Source organism: Brachyhypopomus gauderio, chromosome 6 (assembly GCF_052324685.1).
Source record: "Brachyhypopomus gauderio isolate BG-103 chromosome 6, BGAUD_0.2, whole genome shotgun sequence".
Taxonomy (NCBI): domain Eukaryota; kingdom Metazoa; phylum Chordata; class Actinopteri; order Gymnotiformes; family Hypopomidae; genus Brachyhypopomus; species Brachyhypopomus gauderio.
The window spans coordinates 31,678,070-31,698,297 of record NC_135216.1 but is presented as its reverse complement, the minus strand read 5'-3'; the positions used below and the strand labels follow the sequence as shown (position 1 = coordinate 31,698,297).

The 20,228-nt window shown below is 42.6% G+C and overlaps 1 protein-coding gene across 1 annotated transcript in view; it reads right to left on the bottom strand.

Moving 5' to 3' along the window:
• Nucleotides 1-20,228, bottom strand: part of LOC143517688 (IgGFc-binding protein-like) — a 34,059-nt gene that overhangs the window by 12,858 nt on the left and 973 nt on the right. The window contains 27 exon segments of the mRNA XM_077010430.1: nt 47-324; nt 649-838; nt 965-1,161; nt 1,312-1,867; nt 2,031-2,308; nt 2,633-2,822; nt 2,949-3,145; nt 3,296-3,851; nt 4,015-4,292; nt 4,617-4,806; nt 4,933-5,129; nt 5,280-5,835; nt 6,000-6,277; nt 6,602-6,791; nt 6,918-7,114; nt 7,265-7,820; nt 7,985-8,241; nt 9,538-9,660; nt 9,764-10,177; nt 10,901-10,981; nt 14,451-14,528; nt 14,931-15,192; nt 15,194-15,354; nt 15,585-15,992; nt 18,236-18,295; nt 18,454-18,843; nt 19,511-19,984. Of these exon segments, the coding sequence (XP_076866545.1) occupies nt 47-324; nt 649-838; nt 965-1,161; nt 1,312-1,867; nt 2,031-2,308; nt 2,633-2,822; nt 2,949-3,145; nt 3,296-3,851; nt 4,015-4,292; nt 4,617-4,806; nt 4,933-5,129; nt 5,280-5,835; nt 6,000-6,277; nt 6,602-6,791; nt 6,918-7,114; nt 7,265-7,820; nt 7,985-8,241; nt 9,538-9,660; nt 9,764-10,177; nt 10,901-10,981; nt 14,451-14,528; nt 14,931-15,192; nt 15,194-15,354; nt 15,585-15,992; nt 18,236-18,295; nt 18,454-18,843; nt 19,511-19,984 (7,592 nt within the window).

The following is a 20,228-nucleotide window of genomic DNA, read 5'->3' as shown; positions in this document are numbered from 1 at the left end:
GTTTAATGTACAATAGTTCAAGCTACTACCTATACTTCCTCCTTACCTTGACAGCACCATGCATGTTACGTGACATGTGTACCATGTATCCTGAGACAATGACGTAAACGTCAACAGTGATGGAAACTGGGAGTTTATTCCATGGTTCATTTCTAGCTGAGACATGGAAATATGGTAGTCCTTGAGTATCATTGCATACAGTTGCCAGAATGTATCGACAAGTGCCCTGGAAGTCAAATGTGCTCCCGTCAAAAGAGGTGTAGTGGGGGTCCCCTGAAGCAGAGCACGTGGCACTGGGCTGTGACAGCTTCTTGGAGGGGTCCACTTTTGCAAAAACACAGAAAAGAAGAAAACTTCAAACAGATAAATAAAAAGGGCATTTTTCACTGTTTTAGTTGCTGAGATGTGAGAATATAATTGTACTACCATCTTTTGTCAAATATTTCCATTGCTATTTATAGCAATTTGTAGTCATATTCAGAAAAATGGAAATGCTGAACAAATGTCTGCTCCGAATTGCTTTTTTAAAACACATTATAGATGTGTTTCCACATTTCAAATATTGGATTTTCAAAAGACGGGCAGGCAATGATTTGGATGATTTACAAAGGATCAAACATTTACTCAGTGGAAATGTTTGTAGTTTACCATTAATAGTAGTGGTGGATATGGTGGTGGGCATTTGGGTGGAGGAAATTTGACTGTAGCAACCACGCTGCCCATTCCTGACTGCACACTCCTCAGAAGGAGAGCAGGAGGTGGAGACGCAGCTCAGCTCATTGGTAGCAGAACACTCACAGTGCTGGGAACATTCTGGAGTCCAGAACTGCTCACCTAGCTGCAAGAAAAAGACACTGCAATTAGTTCCATCAAAGATCTATCAAAGCACACAAATGATCTTTTAGTATAAATTTATGATTGTACCTCAACTGCACAACATTCATTGCAAAATATAAGAACGTACATGAAAGTAGAATCCATCGTAGAGGCAGCCGCACTGGTCCACTGATACACAGAGACCTCCACTCCTCATGAAGCCTTCATCACAGAAACAGCCCTCTGAACACGTCCTCTCACACACAGCATCAGTGCTGCTGGCACAGGTGTGCCCACAGTCTGTGCCACACAGCTCATAGTGACTGTTCACAGGACAATCCATGCCTGACAAAGTAAGACAAAGAAGTAGGTCGTGCAATGTGATATATCTCTCTACTGAGCAATAGTAGATGTATTTCCATTATATGAGTATAACCTCTCCCATACTGTGAGGACAACTAACCATTTGAAATGGGTTTGTTTCAAGTGACTTACGGCAGGTGGAGTTCTGTCTCCAGGGATAGACCGTTGCATTGGCAGAATGACAGGCACTGACATAGGTCTGGATGGAACGGCACAGTACATCGTTACTGTACCCAGACAGGCAAACATCAAATACGCAGTCATTGAAGTAGGCTTGAGGGTCCACGTAGGCTTGGCAGAAGCTGAAGGGACCCTGTCTGTCCCTGATGATCTCACACTGAGTTTGTGCCCTAGTTTGGTCTGGGCATGATGAACATGAGTCTCCACACCCATCACTGCACACTGTGTCATTCTCGACTCTCCAGCTGGCTCCAAACTGGGAAGCTGAAGTCTCCAGTGCACCTGAGCTTGTGAGGAAGTCGTCACTCGTCTGACCGTTGTAGTTACCACACAGACCACACGTGGTTCCACTGTAATTTCCTGGGACAGTGATCCGTGCCACCCAAGAGCCGTCGTAACTCACACTAAGGCCAAAGTCAGTCGTAATGAAAGTGTTCATTCCACTGGAGTAAATGGACACTCGGCCAGAGTCGAGCAGGACAGGAAGGTTCCTGGTCTCATTATCAACCTGATGAAGACAAAAGTCAATCTTGTCTTTAATAAATTCCTTGAAGTATAACAGGGCTTTCATCACATAATAGTTGCTTTTTAAAAAATGTCTCCCTTTGGCAATTTTTTTTTTATTGTTTAATGTACAATAGTTCAAGCTACTACCTATACTTCCTCCTTACCTTGACAGCACCATGCATGTTACGTGACATGTGTACCATGTATCCTGAGACAATGACGTAAACGTCAACAGTGATGGAAACTGGGAGTTTATTCCATGGTTCATTTCTAGCTGAGACATGGAAATATGGTAGTCCTTGAGTATCATTGCATACAGTTGCCAGAATGTATCGACAAGTGCCCTGGAAGTCAAATGTGCTCCCGTCAAAAGAGGTGTAGTGGGGGTCCCCTGAAGCAGAGCACGTGGCACTGGGCTGTGACAGCTTCTTGGAGGGGTCCACTTTTGCAAAAACACAGAAAAGAAGAAAACTTCAAACAGATAAATAAAAAGGGCATTTTTCACTGTTTTAGTTGCTGAGATGTGAGAATATAATTGTACTACCATCTTTTGTCAAATATTTCCATTGCTATTTATAGCAATTTGTAGTCATATTCAGAAAAATGGAAATGCTGAACAAATGTCTGCTCCGAATTGCTTTTTTAAAACACATTATAGAGGTGTTTCCACATTTCAAATATTGGATTTTCAAAAGACGGGCAGGCAATGATTTGGATGATTTACAAAGGATCAAACATTTACTCAGTGGAAATGTTTGTAGTTTACCATTAATAGTAGTGGTGGATATGGTGGTGGGCATTTGGGTGGAGGACATTTGACTGTAGCAACCACGCTGCCCATTCCTGACTGCACACTCCTCAGAAGGAGAGCAGGAGGTGGAGACGCAGCTCAGCTCATTGGTAGCAGAACACTCACAGTGCTGGGAACATTCTGGAGTCCAGAACTGCTCACCTAGCTGCAAGAAAAAGACACTGCAATTAGTTCCATCAAAGATCTATCAAAGCACACAAATGATCTTTTAGTATAAATTTATGATTGTACCTCAACTGCACAACATTCATTGCAAAATATAAGAACGTACATGAAAGTAGAATCCATCGTAGAGGCAGCCGCACTGGTCCACTGATACACAGAGACCTCCACTCCTCATGAAGCCTTCATCACAGAAACAGCCCTCTGAACACGTCCTCTCACACACAGCATCAGTGCTGCTGGCACAGGTGTGCCCACAGTCTGTGCCACACAGCTCATAGTGACTGTTCACAGGACAATCCATGCCTGACAAAGTAAGACAAAGAAGTAGGTCGTGCAATGTGATATATCTCTCTACTGAGCAATAGTAGATGTATTTCCATTATATGAGTATAACCTCTCCCATACTGTGAGGACAACAAACCATTTGAAATGGGTTTGTTTCAAGTGACTTACGGCAGGTGGAGTTCTGTCTCCAGGGATAGACCGTTGCATTGGCAGAATGACAGGCACTGACATAGGTCTGGATGGAACGGCACAGTACATCGTTACTGTACCCAGACAGGCAAACATCAAATACGCAGTCATTGAAGTAGGCTTGAGGGTCCACGTAGGCTTGGCAGAAGCTGAAGGGACCCTGTCTGTCCCTGATGATCTCACACTGAGTTTGTGCCCTAGTTTGGTCTTGGCATGATGAACATGAGTCTCCACACCCATCACTGCACACTGTGTCATTCTCAACTCTCCAGCTGGCTCCAAACTGGGAAGCTGAAGTCTCCAGTGCACCTGAGCTTGTGAGGAAGTCGTCACTCGTCTGACCGTTGTAGTTACCACACAGACCACACGTGGTTCCACTGTAATTTCCTGGGACAGTGATCCGTGCCACCCAAGAGCCGTCGTAACTCACACTAAGGCCAAAGTCAGTCGTAATGAAAGTGTTCATTCCACTGGAGTAAATGGACACTCGGCCAGAGTCGAGCAGGACAGGAAGGTTCCTGGTCTCATTATCAACCTGATGAAGACAAAAGTCGATCTTGTCTTTAATAAATTCCTTGAAGTATAACAGGGCTTTCATCACATAATAGTTGCTTTTTAAAAAATGTCTCCCTTTGGCAATTTTTTTTCTATTGTTTAAGGTACAATAGTTCAAGCTACTACCTATACTTCCTCCTTACCTTGACAGCACCATGCATGTTACGTGACATGTGTACCATGTATCCTGAGACAATGACGTAAACGTCAACAGTGATGGAAACTGGGAGTTTATTCCATGGTTCATTTCTAGCTGAGACATGGAAATATGGTAGTCCTTGAGTATCATTGCATACAGTTGCCAGAATGTATCGACAAGTGCCCTGGAAGTCAAATGTGCTCCCGTCAAAAGAGGTGTAGTGGGGGTCCCCTGAAGCAGAGCACGTGGCACTGGGCTGTGACAGCTTCTTGGAGGGGTCCACTTTTGCAAAAACACAGAAAAGAAGAAAACTTCAAACAGATAAATAAAAAGGGCATTTTTCACTGTTTTAGTTGCTGAGATGTGAGAATATAATTGTACTACCATCTTTTGTCAAATATTTCCATTGCTATTTATAGCAATTTGTAGTCATATTCAGAAAAATGGAAATGCTGAACAAATGTCTGCTCCGAATTGCTTTTTTAAAACACATTATAGAGGTGTTTCCACATTTCAAATATTGGATTTTCAAAAGACGGGCAGGCAATGATTTGGATGATTTACAAAGGATCAAACATTTACTCAGTGGAAATGTTTGTAGTTTACCATTAATAGTAGTGGTGGATATGGTGGTGGGCATTTGGGTGGAGGACATTTGACTGTAGCAACCACGCTGCCCATTCCTGACTGCACACTCCTCAGAAGGAGAGCAGGAGGTGGAGACGCAGCTCAGCTCATTGGTAGCAGAACACTCACAGTGCTGGGAACATTCTGGAGTCCAGAACTGCTCACCTAGCTGCAAGAAAAAGACACTGCAATTAGTTCCATCAAAGATCTATCAAAGCACACAAATGATCTTTTAGTATAAATTTATGATTGTACCTCAACTGCACAACATTCATTGCAAAATGTAAGAACGTACATGAAAGTAGAATCCATCGTAGAGGCAACCGCACTGGTCCACTGATACACAGAGACCTCCACTCCTCATGAAGCCTTCATCACAGAAACAGCCCTCTGAACACGTCCTCTCACACACAGCATCAGTGCTGCTGGCACAGGTGTGCCCACAGTCTGTGCCACACAGCTCATAGTGACTGTTCACAGGACAATCCATGCCTGACAAAGTAAGACAAAGAAGTAGGTCGTGCAATGTGATATATCTCTCTACTGAGCAATAGTAGATGTATTTCCATTATATGAGTATAACCTCTCCCATACTGTGAGGACAACAAACCATTTGAAATGGGTTTGTTTCAAGTGACTTACGGCAGGTGGAGTTCTGTCTCCAGGGATAGACCGTTGCATTGGCAGAATGGCAGGCACTGACATAGGTCTGGATGGAACGGCACAGTACATCGTTACTGTACCCAGACAGGCAAACATCAAATACGCAGTCATTGAAGTAGGCTTGAGGGTCCACGTAGGCTTGGCAGAAGCTGAAGGGACCCTGTCTGTCCCTGATGATCTCACACTGAGTTTGTGCCCTAGTTTGGTCTGGGCATGATGAGCATGAGTCTCCACACCCATCACTGCACACTGTGTCTTTCTCAACTCTCCAGCTGGCTCCAAACTGGGAAGCTGAAGTCTCCAGTGCACCTGAGCTTGTGAGGAAGTCGTCACTCGTCTGACCGTTGTAGTTACCACACAGACCACACGTGGTTCCACTGTAATTTCCTGGGACAGTGATCCGTGCCACCCAAGAGCCGTCGTAACTCACACTAAGGCCAAAGTCAGTCATAATGAAAGTGTTCATTCCACTGGAGTAAATGGACACTCGGCCAGAGTCGAGCAGGACAGGAAGGTTCCTGGTCTCATTATCAACCTGATGAAGACAAAAGTCGATCTTGTCTTTAATAAATTCCTTGAAGTATAACAGGGCTTTCATCACATAATAATTGCTTTTTAAAAAATGTCTCCCTTTGGCAATTTTTTTTTTTATTGTTTAAGGTACAATAGTTCAAGCTACTACCTATACTTCCTCCTTACCTTGACAGCACCATGCATGTTACGTGACATGTGTACCATGTATCCTGAGACAATGACGTAAACGTCAACAGTGATGGAAACTGGGAGTTTATTCCATGGTTCATTTCTAGCTGAGACATGGAAATATGGTAGTCCTTGAGTATCATTGCATACAGTTGCCAGAATGTATCGACAAGTGCCCTGGAAGTCAAATGTGCTCCCGTCAAAAGAGGTGTAGTGGGGGTCCCCTGAAGCAGAGCACGTGGCACTGGGCTGTGACAGCTTCTTGGAGGGGTCCACTTTTGCAAAAACACAGAAAAGAAGAAAACTTCAAACAGATAAATAAAAAGGGCATTTTTCACTGTTTTAGTTGCTGAGATGTGAGAATATAATTGTACTACCATCTTTTGTCAAATATTTCCATTGCTATTTATAGCAATTTGTAGTCATATTCAGAAAAATGGAAATGCTGAACAAATGTCTGCTCCGAATTGCTTTTTTAAAACACATTATAGATGTGTTTCCACATTTCAAATATTGGATTTACAAAAGACGGGCAGGCAATGATTTGGACAATTTACAAAACATCAAACATTTACTCAGTGGAAATGTTTGTAGTTTACCATTAATAGTAGTGGTGGATATGCTGGTGGGCATTTGGGTGGAGGACATTTGACTGTAGCAACCACGCTGCCCATTCCTGACTGCACACTCCTCAGAAGGAGAGCAGGAGGTGGAGACGCAGCTCAGCTCATTGGTAGCAGAACACTCACAGTGCTGGGAACATTCTGGAGTCCAGAACTGCTCACCTAGCTGCAAGAAAAAGACACTGCAATTAGTTCCATCAAAGATCTATCAAAGCACACAAATGATCTTTTAGTATAAATTTATGATTGTACCTCAACTGCACAACATTCATTGCAAAATGTAAGAACGTACATGAAAGTAGAATCCATCGTAGAGGCAACCGCACTGGTCCACTGATACACAGAGACCTCCACTCCTCATGAAGCCTTCATCACAGAAACAGCCCTCTGAACACGTCCTCTCACACACAGCCTCAGTGCTGCTGGCACAGGTGTGCCCACAGTCTGTGCCACACAGCTCATAGTGACTGTTCACAGGACAATCCATGCCTGACAAAGTAAGACAAAGAAGTAGGTTGTGCAATGTGATATATCTCTCTACTGAGCAATAGTAGATGTATTTCCATTATATGAGTATAATCTCTCCCATACTGTGAGGACAACTAACCATTTGAAATGGGTTTGTTTCAAGTGACTTACGGCAGGTGGAGTTCTGTCTCCAGGGATTGACCGTTGCATTGGCAGAATGACAGGCACTGACATAGGTCTGGATGGAACGGCACAGTACATCGTTACTGTACCCAGACAGGCAAACATCAAATACACAGTCATTGAAGTAGGCTTGAGGGTCCACGTAGGCTTGGCAGAAGCTGAAGGGACCCTGTCTGTCCCTGATGATCTCACACTGAGTTTGTGCCCTAGTTTGGTCTGGGCATGATGAACATGAGTCTCCACACCCATCACTGCACACTGTGTCATTCTCAACTCTCCAGCTGGCTCCAAACTGGGAAGCTGAAGTCTCCAGTGCACCTGAGCTTGTGAGGAAGTCGTCACTCGTCTGACCGTTGTAGTTACCACACAGACCACACGTGGTTCCACTGTAATTTCCTGGGACAGTGATCCGTGCCACCCAAGAGCCGTCGTAACTCACACTAAGGCCAAAGTCAGTCGTAATGAAAGTGTTCATTCCACTGGAGTAAATGGACACTCGGCCAGAGTCGAGCAGGACAGGAAGGTTCCTGGTCTCATTATCAACCTGATGAAGACAAAAGTCGATCTTGTCTTTAATAAATTCCTTGAAGTATAACAGGGCTTTCATCACATAATAATTGCTTTTTAAAAAATGTCTCCCTTTGGCAATTTTTTTTTTTATTGTTTAAGGTACAATAGTTCAAGCTACTACCTATACTTCCTCCTTACCTTGACAGCACCATGCATGTTACGTGACATGTGTACCATGTATCCTGAGACAATGACGTAAACGTCAACAGTGATGGAAACTGGGAGTCTATTCCATGGTTCATTTCTAGCTGAGACATGGAAATACGGTAGTCCTTGAGTGTCATTGCATACAGTTGCCAGAATGTATCGACAAGTGCCCTGGAAGTCAAATGTGCTCCCGTCAAAAGAGGTGTAGTGGGGGTCCCCTGAAGCAGAGCATGTGGCACTGGGCTCCACTTTTGCAAAAGACAGAAAAGAAGAAAACTTTAAACAGATAAAAAAGGGCATTTTTCACTGTTTTAGTTGCTGAGATGTGAGAATATAATTGTACTACCATCTTTTGTCAAATATTTCCATTGCTATTTATAACAATTTGTAGTCATATTCAGAAAAATGGAAATGCTGAACAAATGTCTCCTCCATATTGCTTTTTAAAAACACGTTATATATGTGTTTCCACATTTCAAATATTGGATTTTCAAAAGACGGGCAGGCAATGATTTGGATGATTTACAAAGCATCTGTCACGTTGTAACGAACTGGCAGGGCAGGTGGGACGCAGATGCAGATATAGGAGGTTTAATATCACAGACTAACACAAAAGAGCAGAACTCATACAAAGACCAAAGCTGAACATGAAAGTTAACACAAAAAGACACAGAGAGCATTTACAAACAGAACAAAAACCACTACTCACGACTAGACCATAGACATAATCTTTCAACTGACAACATACAACGTTTGACTTACGATCTACAATAAACCACAAACACAGGACTTAAATACATCGACTAAACAAGGGACACAACAAGACACACCTGAAGGTGATAACGAGGGGCAGGGAACTCGGCAGGGATGTGAAAACAGAAACAACTAGGAAGTGTCAAAATAAAAGACCCTCAAACACACAGAGGGCAAAACAAAAGACAAGACTGACAGGGGGGGGCTGGACCACATGACACACGTAGGGCTACGCCCCCCTCTCTTCGCTGTCACTCTGGTGTCTCTGTTCCTAGTGTCTGTGTTGTTCCTTGCCCGTTTATCCCACCCAGCTTGTCTGTTGCCCTGGTTTCCGTCTGTCTGCCACACCCGTGTCGTTATCGTCCTCAGCTGTGTCTTGTTAATCCATGTACTTATAGTCCCTGTGTTTCCCTTGCCCCTTGCTGGTTATTTGTTCTCTCGTGGTTTCATGTTCGATGGTGGTTTGGTGTTCTGTTGCAGTTTTTGCTTATCCCTGATTTGCTCTCTGTTCCGTGTACCCTGCTCTGTTCCGTGTACCCTGCTCTGTTCCGTGTACCCTGCTCTGTTCCGTGTACCCTGCTCTGTTCCGTTCTGTCTGTTACAATGCCCCTGTATTTGTCAAACCTGGATGGCTTGCCTGTTATGACCCTTGCCTGTGACTACGACCTCGATTATGGAATTCCCTGTAATAAATCTCGCTCTTCTCAGCATTTGTGTCCGCCTCCATGTTCTGTGTCGCGCAGATCATTACAGCATCAAATATTTACTCAGCGGAAATGTCTGTAGTTTACCATTAATAGAAGCGGTTGACATGGTGGTCGGCTGTATAATTGCTGTTATTTCTGGAGTGGTATTTGTTTCTGGAGTGGTAGTTGGTGTTTCTGGGGTGGTAGGTGGTGTACTGGTACCAAAATCTGTAAAATCAGACATTCTCAGATTTATTTAAACTACTTCTTTGATATATTGGTCTTTCTTTGAAAAAAAACTAAGGTGATTGTGTTATGGTAAAATATTTACCGGTACAGTACGCTGAAAAACAGATGGTCGGTGCAACAAATTGATAAACGTAATAACCTCCCAGACAAGCCTTCACTTGTATGGAGGATTCGTGAAAACAGCAGCTGCCGTTCCAGCTCGCACACACTTGCCGTGTGACCGCCTCGTCTTGAACTTGAGGGTGAGAACCGTTGAGCCACAGAGGGATATATGTGCCACACTTTCCTTCAGTAACACAAGAATCTGACATCTGAACATCTGCTCCATTATAGAGAAGCCGATACCAGCCATTCCAGTTGGTAAAGGTGTCACACCATGGACTTTGGCCCCAAGGGAAATAAACTTGGTAAAGGTTTGTGTTGTTCGTGGCTCTCCAGGTTTCGTCCAGCTCATTGAAGGTCTCACAGGGGTCGACTCTCGGGAACTCAACAGTTACTGTTATAAAAACATAACAACTTGGAAGGTTAAAAAGGTTGTAAGATGTTTCTTGAGCAGTATGTACCCTTTTAAGAGTATGTAATTTTATTTTATTTTAGTGTAATAGCAATCACACCACACTTTTATTATACCTGAATGATGGGTAGCCACCCACACACCCAGCATGTCATGGAAACAGTCTCAACTGAACACTATCTGCTGTCAGAAAGACAAACTCTGATCTAGATCTAGCTGAGTTCATCAGCCCTGAAGAACTGATTACAAGCTTTGGTCATAGCTAAATGTAGAATTTGTTTGCTCACTGGATAAGAGGGCACACTGTCACTTAACAGTTGGATTCCATAAAACCAAATATGCAGCTATTGGCAAAGATTGTTATCAAAGTACTGACAAATGTTTCCAGTGTGTCCTGATGTGTAGTCTACATTACCACACACACTGCTTCATTAGAAAACCTAACTGGACCTAAACTCACTAGTCATGCGTATGTACACATATCTGGACCTAAACACATCAGATGGAATTAGCTCTAAATGACATGTGTACATAAGCATGACTAGTGAGTTCAACAGTTCAACATTAACCTATAGCCACCAGCTACTTGTCTTTTGATGTAACATAAGTGTTTACTGAGGTAACTAGTAAGGTAAATATTAAGGTCATTTTTATGTATTTGTAAAATGACATAATCCAAGGACATACGAAGTGTGAGCGTTTTACCATTAGTGGCATTAGCAGTGACCACAGGGGTGAATGCTGGTGTGGTAAATGGAATATTTGTTGGGATTGTTGTAATGTCACCTGTAATCAAAAATATTTTCAAATGAATTTTTGTGATGAAATGTGTTAACATTTTTACTGTATAAAAAATTATAAAAACACTACAAAAATGAAGAGAGAAAATTACAGGGCAGCAACAAAACTCCTTAATACTATATTTTAGCTCAACAGTACATGTATATATTACAAAAAAAAATGTTTGTAGAGAAACACATTTATTGGCATTGCAGATTAATTTATTTTCAAATATTAATGTAAGGGAATAGCCTATTTCTCCAGTCATATTGGATTAGAAAGGTATGAATGCTAAAGGTATCACATGTATAAAGCATATAGTCTAAATGTGTAAGCAGCATTTAACAGCCTAGCAACATTTAACTAATGTCAATGCAACAGCCACATCAGTGCTGTGTAGAACAGCCTGCCAGTCAAACGATGTCTGTTCACCAGTACTCTTTAACACTGGTGTGCAGAATATCGTGAGTAGAAACTCAACACTGCTCAAGGACTACATGACGGTTAATCCGCTAATCCCAGTGTTGCATGTGTGATTTATCGGTGAAAGACTGAACACCTGCAAGGGAATTCTAATACTGTGGTGTTTCTAATACAGTGGTGTTAGTTTCTAATACAGTATTGTTTGTAATACAGTAACGTTCCTAATACAGTGTTGTTCCTAATACTGTGGTGTTTCTAATACACTGGGGTTCCTACTTAAGTATACTATTATCAAATCACAATAAGGGAAAATTACAATTCAAATGTTGACAATTCAAAAAGATATAAAATTACAAATAAGACTTCCAAAGTGATTTATGTGTACGGTCATTTTTAAATTAAATGAATTTCCTCCCATATCCACAAAAGTTTTGTTTAATACTGTATGTACTGCAGATGGGTACAGATTCAGTTGTAACGATTGCAAGAGACAGGAGTGACGCAAACGCAAAGTGAGTGTCACGGTACGGCGGGCCCCCTACTGGTCGCCCCCGTTCACAGCGGCAGATGTCCTGTCAATCATGGCGTTGTGTTTGTCCCTCGGGTGGGCGGAGCCCGTGATCCGTCTCACCTGAGGGTCGTTTGTTTGTCTATATATGTCTTGTCTTTGTACCAGTTGACTGCTGGTTATTATATCCTTAATTCGGATCAGGTCACGGGTTTTTGGTTTGCGCACTTTCTACATTAAACAATCCTTTTTCCCTGAGACTCGGCGTAATCGCTTCCATTTATTTTCGCTCACCCTGCCCGTCACAGTGAGGAATATTTATTACTAAAACACCAGCAAAACACTAAGCAGAAACATAGAACACTGAACAGAACTACACTACACAACGAAGGGCGAGTACAATCAAAAAAGTTAACAAAACAAAATGGCAGGTTTAACTCACTGGGGAATTCAAACATAACGCACGCTACCTAAATGTAAAAGGGAGAAACCTAACATAAGGGGAGATGCGATTAACGTAATACAAAGAGACTAGACGAAAAACAGACAACAGAGGAACATATAACATCCAGACTAACGAGAAACCATGACAAAAAACAACACAGGAAATTAATATTGCAACCTAGACTAAAACCAAGACAGACTACGCGAAGCGGGAGGTATGGCAAAGAGGCGAAAACATAACCACAACGGAAAAGGGGAAGAAGACAGTAAACAAGAACCTGACGCACGGAAGGCCGTGGAATCACGATTCAGGCAAGGGGGAACTCATATACACACAATGACCGACACAGGAGAGAAACACCAAGGGGATCATATACTCTGAGACAGGGGAGAGAACGAGACACAGCTGCGAACACTGAAGACAGGGGCGTGACAAACAGAGGGGAAACCATGGTAACGGGAAGACTAGGCGGGACCAGGGAGGAGGGAGGGGCTGGACGTGACAGCTGTGTTTATGGTGCATAGGAACAGTTCACCGAAACATCTGCATGAAAATGGAGTAACTCCCTACTTACAAATGTCTCTACCTTCATCAATATCAACACCAGAAGAGCAAGAGATTATTCACATTGTTCAAAAACAATGCATAATAAATAAATAAATATAATATAATATATTTGTAATTGTTTGTAACACTATAAAAATTATGTGAGGTTCAGTTGGAGCAGTCATGGTCTGGTGGATAGGAAACCGGTCATGTGACCGGAGGGCCGTGGGTTCGATTCCCAGGCCTGAGGCCATGACTGAGGTGCCCTTGAGCAAGGCACCTAACCCCAACTGCTCCCCGGGCACTGGGCTAGGGCTGCCCACCGCTCTGCCCACCATCCAGACTTTTCTCTGTTCTGGCTCCAAGGTGGTGGAATGAACTTCCCTTGTGTGTCCGAACATCAGAGACACTTGCTGTCTTCAGACGCCGACTGAAAACCCACCTCTTTCAAGTGCACTTTACGTAATTATGCTTCGTCTATTGTGCTTTATCGTCTCTTTCCTCAGGTGTTTGTTACAGGTATTGCTTACTGTTTTTTCTCAGGTATTGTGCATAATTTGGTTATAGGAATTGCTTACTGTCTTTTTTCTCAGGTGATGTGTATATTCAGGTATAATAATGACTTGGCATAATTGTTAGGTATCATATGACTTTCTAGTCTAGTGGTTTTTCCAGTTTAGAGTACCTTGTGTTCAGGACTATCTATACTACCTTGGAGATTCCAAGCAACTACGTAGCACTTTGTAAGTCGCTCTGGATAAGAGTGTCTGCTAAATGCCGTAAACGTAAATGTAAATGTGTGCACCACAGCCCTTAGTAATCACTAGTGTGTGTGTGTATGTGTGTATGTGTGTGTGCACCACAGCCCTCTAGTAATCACTAGTGTGTGTGTGTGTATGTGTGTGTGTGCACCACAGCCTTCTAGTAATCACTAGTGTGTGTGTGTGTGTATGTGTGTGTGCACCACAGCCCTCTAGTAATCACTAGTGTGTGTTTGTGTGTGTGCACCACAGCCCTCTAGTAATCACTAGTGTGTGTGTGTATGCAGGGTTGCCAACTTTTGACATTCGCTTGGAGTGAGATTTTAACCTGGAGCGGGTGGCGAGTGATATTTGTTGAGCGGAGGGGGAGGGGGGGGTGGCGAACGAAAGGTGTTGAGCGTGGGGGGGGGGGGGGGGGGGGGGGGGACGTAAAATGGACACAGATTAAGTGTTATATTGCCGGTGGATGGCGCCAGAGCTAGCGAACTAGTAACGTATTGAATCATATATGTGGATCTGAGGTAAATAAACTGGATATTTTTTTTCAGCGTGAGATATCGGAAGTGTGGCGTGAGAGCGTGTGAAAACGGTCAAATGCGTGTGTCTCACGCTCAATGCGTGAGAGTTGGCAACCCTGGTGTATGTGTGTGTGCACCACAGCCCTCTAGTAATCACTAGTGTGTGTGTTAACTGCACAGATGGGTACATGCGGAGGACAAATTTAGATTGAGGTAAAAATCACAATAGACAAAAAACAAACAAAAAAAAAACAAGAATATGTGAGCGGTTTACCAGTAGGGGGAGTGGTGACCACTGAGGTTGGTTCTGTAGTGCCACTGTAATTGTCAGCTCGTGAAATCGTGTTAACATCTGCAATGAAGGCAGTTTAATATAGGAAAATGTATTATATATCAGAATATAAATAATACAATCTTACTGTGTTACATGTACTATCAACACATTTGTTTGTTTTTTTAGCATAAGCACCAATGATCTTAGCATTAGTAAGCATTAGCATTAGCTTTGTCTTAGCATTTGAAGACTTTTAGCATGAGTCTTTAAACAGTCTTTTAAAACACATTGCTAACAACAGCTACACGCATTGGATCTACCCACAGCTGCACATGATAAATACTACATGTAGCTCATTATTTACATAAACATTGATACATTTGTCATAGTAAAAAATTTAACTGAAAAATCTCTGACTCCCACCCAAACCACAGCTCACAATCACATTGTGGTAGATGGTGGAGAAAGCAGATTACTTACCAATACAGTAGGCTGAATTACAGGTGACTGGGCTCACAAGCTCGTATACGTAGTAGTTTCCAGGACATGCTTTCACTTGGATGGGGAAAGATTTGTAATAACAGCAGTCACCGTTCCCGCTGCCACACACTTGCTGAACGACCACTCCGTCTTGCAGTTGTGGGCGAGAACCGTTGAGCCAGAGAGGGATGTCTGTGCCACACATGCCCTGGTTAACACAGGAGTCTGGCATCTGGATATCATTTCCATCATAGTGCAGGCGGGTACCAGCCATTCCAGCTGGTATATTTGTCACACCAAGACCACCACCACCACCAGGAGTAGTAGTAGTAGTTGTTATGTTCTGCGTTGTTTGTGGATCTCCACGGCTGGTCCAACACATTGTAGTTATAACAGGGGTCATTGCTTGGGTATGTAAAGCTCACTGGTGGGAACACACAAAACAAAGGGGCCTTACAAGCATGTCTGGATGTTGCAGTTGTAGTTATTTTTTAGTACTGCATTCTCTGGAAATGATTTTTTAAAATATTGTTTACATTACATATATTTAAAAAATAGAAAATATGAAATACCGCTACATCTATTACTACAGTACACTGCAGTTATTGGAATCTACTTAAGATTTATTTGACATAAGTAATTACATTACTGTACCTGCACAATATGTGGGCATTGGAATTGATATATCTGGCTTGACAAGTTTGTAGATATAGTAATTTCCTGGACAGGCTTTCACTTGGATTGGGTTGGACCTGGACATTGTGTTGCACTGGCCATTAGAGTAGCTGTAGATTTCTCTGGTCACAATTCCATCCTCTAGTCGTGGATGAGATCCACCAAGTACAAGTGCAGTGTAGCCACCACATGTCATGTAGCTCACACACCACTCAGACAACTGAGCGCTCTTCCCCTGGAGGAACAGCCGATACCAGCCCTCCCACTCAACTAGGGTGTCATCATGACCACGGTAGTAACTGTATAGTTCGTTTTCGTTCCTCCAGTAGTCATCAATGACGTCATAGTAGTGGCAAGGGTCAAATGTGACATCATCTTCACTGGATGCTGTAGAAGAACAACCATGTTAAATTGTATAACAGACTACAGCTCATAACAAAACATTAGGTGTCCAAAAGTGTAAATATAAAATGTTTGTACAGTACATGAACTAAGGTAACATAAACTACTGTCTAATAGTCTAATGAGATGTCAAATTGTATTTGCCACTCCCCCTATTTTCTCCACTTCACTGTATGAAGTGACACAACTGGCGCCTCACAAAGTCTGTTCACTAAAGGTGTGATTATGTGCAGGTGTGGCTATATGCAAATGTGGCTATGTGCAGGTGTGGCTGTGTGCAGAGGTGTGACTGTGTGCAGGTGTGTGGCTATGTGCAGGTGTGTGGCTATGTGCAGGTGTGTGGCTATGTGCAGGGGTGTGGCTATGTGCAGGGGTGTGGCTATGTGCAGGGGTGTGGCTATGTGCAGGTGTGGCTATGTGCAGGTGTGGCTGTGTGCAGGTGTGGCTGTGTGCAGAGGTGTGGCTGTGTGCAGAGGTGTGGCTGTGTGCAGAGGTGTGGCTGTGTGCAGAGGTGTGACTGTGTGCAGGTGTGACTGTGTGCCATTTGTGTTAATTTTCCATTTCCATTTAAATCTGTAATGAGCTTTTGTTGCTGCCTCCTTTTCTTATTTGTCTAATTTTTGGGTTCTTTTGCTGTCATCTGAAAATTTATATCACCCCAATCCCACAGACCCAATCATAGCATTTAAATCCCACCCTTCTTCCAGCTCTGGACCCCTTTCAGGAGCAACACACCTCACTACAAATAGTTAATCGTACACCTTACGACTTCTGCTTCCCTTGTAGAACCCCTACTCTAGCCCTCCTGTACCTCCCGGCATGACCCCGGACAGGCCCAACATCCCTCAGAACACTCCGGTGTTCAGTGCCGTTGTTTATATTTGTTGCTACTCGCCTCTGGCTGTAACTTGTCACCCCCGAACATGGCGGTGTCACGCTGGTTTTGCGGTGTGTAGGACTCAAGCGCAAACCCAAAACAATAAAACCAAAAGCAGCAAACAGAAACCTCCGCGATTGTGGGAAAACTAAAACAAATAACCAAAGGGCAATAACTAAACGATACGGAGGAATCTCGGCGTATAAAATAATAACGAGGTAAGTAAACAAAAACGCGTGTATCAATCAACGCGTCGTAGCTGAGAAAAACGGGGAAAAACGAAAAACACACGGAGTACAGCTCAACGTGTCAAAAGGCAAACAAGAGACGAGGGAGGAGAAGTGAAGTTCAGGCACAAGTCCTAGAACTTCTACCAGAGTACCCGTCGGTCTGTCAGCCAGAACACTGGCAGACAAACCAACATAGAATCAGAGGAAACGGGAGACACGGGCAATACAAACTCAGGAGAGGGAGAACGACTGAGAACACTCACTGGGAAACGAAAAAACAGGCGAAGGAAAACGTAGGAGCTAAGAGAGAGAGAAAGATGGCTTGAGCTGTGAGAGCGTAGGCAACAAACAACTTCAGCAAAGGGCTGCTAAAGTTGCTCTCTCTAAATAGGCTGCAAACAGCTGTAGCCTATCGCGCTCGATTGCCTCCGGGTCTAGCTCGCGAGCTCCCCCCGGTGGCGGCAGGAGGAACGCGTCTGGGTCCAACCCTGACACTGGCGCTTGTTGCATGTTCAATAAATGCAGCATTATTCCACATTTGGATCTCTGCCTGGTTCATACGTTACAACCCCTTACTGCCCTGATGTTCAACCGTGGGCACAGATCCCTCAGCACCACTGAACCCAAAATATGGACCTCTTGGTCTCAGTCCCTCTGCAACTGCTTAACACTTATTTAAGTGTCTTATTTCAAATCCAAATTACTTATTGTAAAGTGTTTCCTTATGACAATCATTGCAAGGTTCATAAGAAGCAGGACTGTTGGGTTGATGAAAGGCACTATTTAAACATTTCTAATAGAAGAAAATGCTATTTGCAAAGTAAGTATAGGGTTATTTTGTATCCAAATCATTAAACAAAATGACAAGATCTGGAAGCACAACATTAAGTACCAAAATCTACAAACATATGAAAACATAAATAATCAAATTTAAATGACACCAGTTTCTGATGTTCAATTAATGCTGCAATTTTAACAGAGTGTGTATATTCTCTTTTTAGACATTAGACATTTTCCTTTAGCATTATCAGTTTAAAATATACATATGTTGGGTGTGAATGAGCAAGGAGACTCTGTGTCACTACAGGTGTGTGCACACACAGGACCAAACACCAACTTACGCAGGGCCTCTTTAGATTCTGCATTGGAGGGTTCAAGAACTGCAGATGTGGTGTTGATGTCTGAAGAGAGAACAGAGGAGAAAAGCTGAAAAGCCAAAGAAACGCTAAAGATTTAGAATACATGAACAGCTCATGTTGCTTTAACTACACTGGCTTCTTTCACTTAGGACAGATTTGAAATGATAATGGTTATTGTGGATAAAAAACAGTGTAAATACCTGTACAGTAGGCCATGTTGCAGGTCATTGGCTTGACAATCTGGTACACATAGTAATTGCCTGAACATGCTTTAACATTAATTGGGTTGGACTTGTAGAAGCAGCAGTCAGATCCTGCATTAGCACAGACCTGGCGGGTGACCACTCCATCCTCTACCTGAGGATGAGGACCATTGAGCCACAGAGTGTAGTAAGAACCACATCTGTAGACATCAACACAGCTCTCTGCCATACGGATGTCCATCCCATTGTACAGCAGGCGGTACCAGCCGTTCCAGTTGAAGTCAACATCACAAATGCCCAAACCAGGTGCAGTACTGGCTCTCCAGGGTTGGTCCAGGGAGGTGTAGTCATTGCAGGGGTCATAAGATGTATGACTGTTGAAAGCAACTGTGAAAAGCAATTTTAAAGCAACATTTAAAGAGTAAAAACTGCATTACTACTTGATTTCTTGTATTTACCATGAAAAGCCTGTACCTGTAATGTATGTAATATACCTGTAGTGTATGTAATTAGTGGTGTCAATTCCAGGTTCCGAGATTAAAAGTCCTCACAAGGATTTTGCTCAAGCTTGCTAGATTTTCTAATTAGCAATCCAGGTAAAATTAGTGGAATCAACACAATCCAGGAAGCCTGAGCAAAATCCTGGTGAGGACTTTTAATCTATGAACCTGGAATTGACACCTCTATATGTAATACACCTGTAGTGTATGAAATATACCTGTAGTTTATGTAATATACCTGATGTGTATGTAATATACCTGTAGTGTATGTAATACACCTGATGTGTATGTAATGTACCTGTACTGTATGTAAGACATCTGTAGTGTATGTAATATACCTGTAGTGTATAATATACCTGTAGTTTATGCAATATACCTGTAGTGTATGTAATATACCTGTAGTGAATATAATACACCTGTAGTGTTTAATATACCTGTAGTGTATGTAATACACCAGTAGAAAATGCAATATACCGGTAGTGAATGTAATACATCAGTAGTGTATGTAATATACCTGTAGTGTATGTAATACACCTGTAGTGTATGTAATATACCTGTAGTGTATGTCGGCAGAGGAATTGAAACATTTGGCTTGACCAGTTTGTAGACGTAGTAATGTTCTGGACAGGCTTTCACCTGGATGGGGTAGGATGTGTAATATCTACACTGGTTATTATCCCACCCATAATCCCAGTACCAATAGTAGTAGTAGGTATTGGACCCATATATTTCTCTGGTCACAATTCCGTCCTCAATAAGGGGATGTGAACCACCAAGTATCAGTGGGGTGTATCCACCAGATGACATTGGTCCCACACACCACTCAGAAATCTGTGCATCTTCTCCCTGTAGGTACAGCCGATACCAGCCATCCCATTCAACAGTGGTGTCATCATGACTGCTGAAGTAATTGGAGAATCCGTAACTATAGTAGTCATAACCATAGTAACTGTATGTGGTTCTCCAGACGTCATCAAATACATTGTAGTTGTAACAGGGGTCACCAGTAGAGCCGGTAGAACTGGGTGCTGTCGAAACATTAATCAGGATTTAGAATTAATCATTAATCAGGATTTAGAATTAAATTAGGATTGTTTATTGTGACATTGGCCATAATATTACTACATATGTAAATGCAGGGTCAGTATAACCATTGTTTTAATGAACACATGAGGATGTGTGTAGTGATATTACAATGTGAAGAGGACTGATTTAAAAAATAAAATCTGGAAATATTTATAAAGATCAGCTAACTTACATATTCTATAGAAG